This window comes from Stegostoma tigrinum, chromosome 41 (assembly GCF_030684315.1).
Source record: "Stegostoma tigrinum isolate sSteTig4 chromosome 41, sSteTig4.hap1, whole genome shotgun sequence".
In the NCBI taxonomy this organism is placed as follows: domain Eukaryota; kingdom Metazoa; phylum Chordata; class Chondrichthyes; order Orectolobiformes; family Stegostomatidae; genus Stegostoma; species Stegostoma tigrinum.
In genome coordinates, this window is record NC_081394.1 from 16,136,952 (window position 1) to 16,142,951 (window position 6,000).

The 6,000-nt window shown below is 52.1% G+C and overlaps 1 protein-coding gene across 2 annotated transcripts in view; it reads left to right on the forward strand.

Moving 5' to 3' along the window:
* Positions 1 to 4,704, forward strand: part of LOC125448488 (sodium/potassium-transporting ATPase subunit alpha-3) — a 107,611-nt gene extending 102,907 nt beyond the window's left edge. For both annotated transcript variants that reach the window (XM_059641325.1, XM_059641324.1), the window contains exons 22-23: positions 623 to 714; positions 1,038 to 4,704. In XM_059641325.1, coding sequence (XP_059497308.1) covers positions 623 to 714; positions 1,038 to 1,066 — 121 coding nt within the window. In that variant the 3' untranslated portion in view covers positions 1,067 to 4,704. The remainder of the gene's footprint in view (positions 1 to 622; positions 715 to 1,037) is intronic.
* Positions 4,705 to 6,000: the final 1,296 nt, after the last annotated feature.

Sequence of the window (6,000 nt, forward strand, 5' to 3'; positions counted from 1 at the left end):
CACTGTCGGAGGGTCAGTGCTGATGGAGTGCAGCACTGTCGGAGGGTCAGTGCTGAGGGAACACTGCACTTTCGGAGGGTCAGTGCTGAAGGAGTGGGCACTGTCGGAGGGTCAGTGCTGATGGAGTGCTGCACTGTCGGAGGGTCAGTGCTGAGGGAGCGCCGCGCTGTCGGAGGGTCAGTGCTGAGGGAGCGCTGCACTGTCGGAAGGCCAGTGCTGAGGGAGCGCCGCACTGTCGGAGGGTCAGTGCTGAGGGAGCGCCGCACTGTCGGAGGGTCAGTGCTGAGGGAGCGCCGCACTGTCGGAGGGTCAGTGCTGAGGGAGCAGGCATTGTTGGAGGGTCAGTGCTGGGGGAGCGCTGTGCTTTTAGAGGGCCCGTATTTGTGGATGGGGTGAATTGCCCTTGTGGTGTTTTGATATCCATTAAAAATGGTTCCTGAAGACTGCAGTTACTGTGACATTGCATTGGGATCTTGCTGTGCACACACAGACTGCGTAGTTCATCACATAGAGACTTTCCCCTTTCTGCTTCCTGTGGTTTTGGAATGGGTGGATGTGTTTGGCGCTATTTCAATGATGGTTAGATCTGATATCTGCCTTTATTTTCTCCCTAATCCTGCAGGCCAAACTGGTGGTTCTGTGCCTTCCCCTATAGTTTCCTGATCTTTGTCTATGATGAAATTCGCAAACTCATCCTTCGCAGAAACCCAGGAGGTAAGCTCCCCCATCAGATTCGACAATCAGTGCGAGTCTGTGTGCATGTGGGAGCCTGTACTCCAGTGAATGTGTGTGCATGTGCCTGTACTGCAGTGCGTCTCTGCGTGTGCGTCTCTGCGTGTGCGTCTCTGCGTGTGTGTGTGCGCGCACGTGTGTGTGTCTGCGTGTCTCTGTGTGTGTGTGTGTCTGTGTCTGTGTGTGTGTGTGTGTGTGCGTGTGTGTGCGCGCGTGTGCGTGTGCACTGGGTGTGTGGGGGGAGTGCAGTGTAATGGGGTGTTCTAACCCACATCTTCTTGTTGTGTTTTGTGGTCTTTCTGCAGGTTGGGTTGAACGTGAAACCTACTACTAATACTGTCGTCACCTCAGCATCGCTGCCACACACAGTCTATGCCCTTTCCCCTATGACCTGTCACTTCTGACCTGCCCTTGCCCAACTTGTCTTGCAATTGGCCTTTTCCTGCGGGCCCTGTCCCCGAATCTCCAACCTTGCCCTCTGACCCTGTGTGTATTCCCCGTTCCCGACCCCCTCTTTGTCACACTCCCCCCCCAACCCCTCACTGCTGTGTCGTGAGGCAGTGTGATGAGAGACTGCGATCCTGGGACAGCACCTCTGGGGAGATGCCATTGGCTGGTGGCCCGAATGGTCTGCGTTGGGGGAGGAAGGGCTGGGCTGTGCATTTTTTTTGTCTCCCCCCTGCAACCTCCCCCCCCGCCCCCCCCCCCCCCCCCCACCAACCTTGTGAAGCCTGCCAGCCCCACGGGGGTCAGGGGGGTACAAATGAGGCCGGCTTACCTAGAGTTTGTCTACTTTTCTCTCACCAACTCCACCAGCCACCATTCATTTTGCTCATCATTTACAATGTCTGAGTGGTGCTGAGCTGCAGAGAAAGAAAGGGAATGAGGGAAAGATGGGGAAGGGAGAGATGGAGGAAGATGTGGAGGGAGAAACAGAGAGAGAGAGATGAATGGGGAGAGAGAGAGAGAGATGAAGTGGGCTGGGAGAGAGACAGAGATGGAGGGGGAGAAATGGAGATTAAGTTGGGAGAGAGAGGGGGAGAGAGAGAGAGATGAAGTGGGTTGGGGGGGAGAGAGATGTAGGGAAAGGTGGAGAGAGAAAGAGGACGAGATGGAGCAAGTGGCAGAGTTGGAGGAGAATATAGGGCGAGATCAATGATGAGAGATCAGGAGAGAGATGTAGATGAGATGGAGGGAGAGACAGAGACAGGGTGACAGGGGAAGACAACAGAGAGGCAGATGGTGGGAGATAAAAGAGAGTGAGCGAGACAGAGAAAGAGACAATGCAAAGAGACGTAGTAGAGAATCAGTGAGACAGAGGGAGAGAGACAAAGGGAGAGTGAGAGATGGTGTAAAAGGTTGACATTCTGAGAGGAAGAGATGGGTTGAGGGTGAGATGGATAGACTCATAGAGATATTGAAGAACAGAGAGACCTGGAGATATGAACTTTGAGGAAGTGATGGATGGATAGAATTAGAAAGAGAACTCCATCACCATCCCTGTCTCCCCCACCTGTGTTCAGGCTTTTGAAACCTGCATTTGATCCTTCGCCCACCTGCTCCGCGCTGTCTACACCCCCAAGGTGTGTCTGAGGCCTCAAGGAATCCATTTAGCCCCTAAAACCCGAGACTCAAACCACACTGTCCCTGAGATGGAGCAGGATCTGGGGTCTGTGAGATGGGGCTGGGGTGGGAGATACAAGTGAATGAGAGACCGAGGGAGAGATAATGAAAGAGAAATGTTAGTATGGGGAGAGTCAGTGAGAGAGGCAGAGAGAGAATGGGAGAGACAGAGTCAGTGTGTGTGTGTGAGAGAGAGAGAGAGAGAGAGAGAGAGAGAGGTGAGTTGAGTTGAGGGACAGGCAGACAGATAGATATAGATGGACAGGGAGAAAGATGGAGGGATGGAGATGGAGGATGGGATGCATCGATCGAAAGAGAGTATTCCATCTCCTTCCGCCCCACCTGCGTTTAACCTTTTGACGCAAGATGGAGCTGGGGGCCTGAGGAAGAGCAGGGGCTAAGGTCCCTGTGATGGAGCTACAGCCCTGGTGATGGAGCTTGAGACCCAGAGATGGAATAGAGCTGGGGACTCTGGGATGGAGCTGGAGCTGGGGGGCCCTGAGATGGAGCTGGAGCTGGGGAGCTCTGAGACAGAGCTGGAGCTGGAGCTGGGGTCCCTGAGATGGAGCTGGAGCTGGAGCTGGGGGGCCCTGAGATGGAGCTGGAGCTGGGGGGCCCTGAGATGGAGCTGGAGTTGAGGGGCCCTGAGATGGAGCTGGAGCTGAGGGTCCCTGAGATGGAGCTGGAGCTTGGGGGCCCTGAGATGGAGCAGGAGCTGAGGGGGGGGGCCTTGAGTTGGAGCAGGAGCTGGGGGGCCCTGAGACGGAGAAGGAGCTGGGTGGCCCTGAGACGGAGCAGGAGCTGGGTGGCCCTTGAGACGGAGCAGGAGCTGGGGAGCCCTTGAGACAGAGCAGGAGCTCGGGGGGGCCTTGAGATGGAGCAGGAGCTGGGGGTCCCTGAGATGGAGCAGGAGCTGGGGGGAGGGTGCCTGAGATGGAGCAGGAGCTGGTGGCCCTGAGACAGAGCTGGAGCTGGTGTCCCTGTGGTGGAACAGGAGCCAGTGTCCCCAAGATGGAGCCGGGGGCTGCCTTAGTGTCCAGCCAAGCTGCTTGCAAATCTCCCGACAGCTCATCTGAGCCCCTGTCCCAGCACCAGATGAGGAGATTGCAGCAAATTCCGGCACTGGTTCTGGAATTGCGTGGAGCCCTGACAGAGACAGTGCATAGAGCAAGCGGACAAGTGGGTGGGAGCTAAAGAATACTGCCCACATTCCATTGGCCCTAAGCAGACAATTTAACCCCTTTGGAAAGGGGCTGAGTGAGAGGGGACAGAGAGAGGCATGGATGTGGGTTTGCTCGCTGAGCTGGAAGGTTAGTTTTCAGACGTTTCGTCACCATTCTAGGTAACATCATCAATGAGCCTCCGACGAAGCGCTGGTGTTATGTCCCGCTTTCTATTTATAATAGAAAGGCTCACTGATGATGTTACCTAGAATGGAGACGAAACGTCTGAAAACTAACCTTCCAGCTCAGCGAGCAAACTCACATCCAGAACCTCAACCTGAGCTACAAATCTTCTCAAAACTCGCTAGAGAGAGGCATGGATGAACAGCAAGGTAAAGATATAGAGAGATGGGGAAATGGAGGACAACGAAAGAATAAAGGCTAAATAACAACGAGGGGCCTGAGAAAGAGAGAGAGTGGGACAGGGATGGAGAGGAAAGGGTCAGGGAAAGATAATTGTGAGGAACAGAGATATAGAGAGAAAGGCAGACGGAGGGCGAGAGGAGCACACACAATGACACCAAGATTGAGAGAAAAATGGGCAGACTGACTGACAGAGAGGCTGAAAGAGACAGATGGGACAGGGAGACGGAGAGAGAGAGAAGCAGACAGGGAGATGGAGAGAGAGAGAGAGAGGCAGGCAGACAGGGAGATGGAGAGAGAGAAGGACACAGACAGGGAGATTGAGAGAGAGGCAGACACTTAGATGGAGAGAGAGAGCGATGCAGGCAGGTAGGGAGATAGAGAGAGAGAGAGAGAGAGAGAGGGGCAGACAGACAGACAGGGAGCTGAAGAGAGACAGGCAGACAGAGAGATGGAGAGAGACGGACAGAGACAAAGATAGACAGATGGAGAAACAGACAGAGACACAGATGTAAGTGAAAACTGCGAGGAATACCTTGTTTCCTGGGGGCTGTGTCCCCAGTTTCTTGCTGCTCAGCCTCTTGTGTTTTGTGAGTGTGTGTGTGTGTGTGTGTGTGTGTGTGTGCGTGTGAGTTGTTGTAACATCATTTCCCCTATTCCTACCGTTGTGCTCATACACTTTTCAACAATTCCCATCCTAGGAACAGACACCTCAGTGTAATCTTCGATAATAAAATAAAAGTGACCGTTTCATACAACTGAATCCTGTGTCTCAGACTGCCTTTTTATTCTCTGGGATCTGCATAGAGAGGGTCATTTCTGAACTCAATGGGTGTAGAAGACCGCTCCACACACCTTGGAATATTGCATTCCCATGTGGGAATCCCCTGTAGGAATGAGGGATCCTGACAGTGAGTGGGAAAACCCTGATTTCTATTCCTGGACTGAGCTCCAGATAGGTGGTGGGGGTGGGGGGGGGGGGGGTGGGTGGAATTCGTCATCAATACCTGTGAACCCACGAGCGAGACTCTCCAGCAGGCTAGAGCCTGGGGACCCGAGCTTGACCCCACTCAACACGTCAAACATTGGGTGCTAGATCTAATCTGAACCTCAACTCAACTTCTCTGCCTCCTGCTGATCATCTTTCAACTCATTACTAATTAAAACTATTTATTCCTTCCTTAAATTTAGTCAATGTCCCAAACAGCTCTGAATTCCACAGATTCATGAACCTTTGAGAGAAGCAGTTCTCAGTTTCAGAATAAAGAGTACCAGATATAAAACAGTGACCTCTCATTCTAGATTGCCCCACAGTGTCTGTTTTATCCCTTCAGCATCTTATACAATTAGAGCTCTCATTCTTGTCAGTTCCAGACTGTATGGTCCTAAGCTAACCAATAAGACATCTCTGGAATTAATCTAGTGAACATCCTCTGTTAAGTGCCTCCAATGCAATTGCATTCCTCCTCAGATAAGGGGACCAAAACTGGACATTGTACTCCAGTACGTTAAGGCACAATACACATTGACACAAATATTACGGACAGACAGGAAAATAAATTTCTGAAGGTCTATATCTCGTGTGTGGGTTGAATTGTCTCTCAGCTCCTTCGGATTTTAGTGATGTCAGCCTGCTATTGTCTCTCGGGTGATGATTTATCCCATTAATGGGATGAGGCCATATGCTGGCTAAGCAGCATTTATGGCCCATCCCTAATTACCCAGAGGGCAATTGAGAGACAACCACATTGCAGTGGGTGTGGAGTCACATGTAGACAAGACTAGGTAAGGATGGCAGTTTTTCCCCTAAAGGGGGTTAGTGAACCAGATGGGTTTTTCCCCCTCACAATTGACAATGGATTCATGATCATCATTAGATTCTTAATTCCAGATATTTTATTGAATTCAAATTCCAACATCTGCTGTGGCAGGATTCGAATCGGGTTCCCCAGAACATTACCTGGGTCTCTGGACAAGCAGTCCTGCGATAATACCACTAGGCCATTGCCTCCCCAGTCAGATGGCCATTTGTGGAGAACAGTGAGAGATGTTTTCAGTT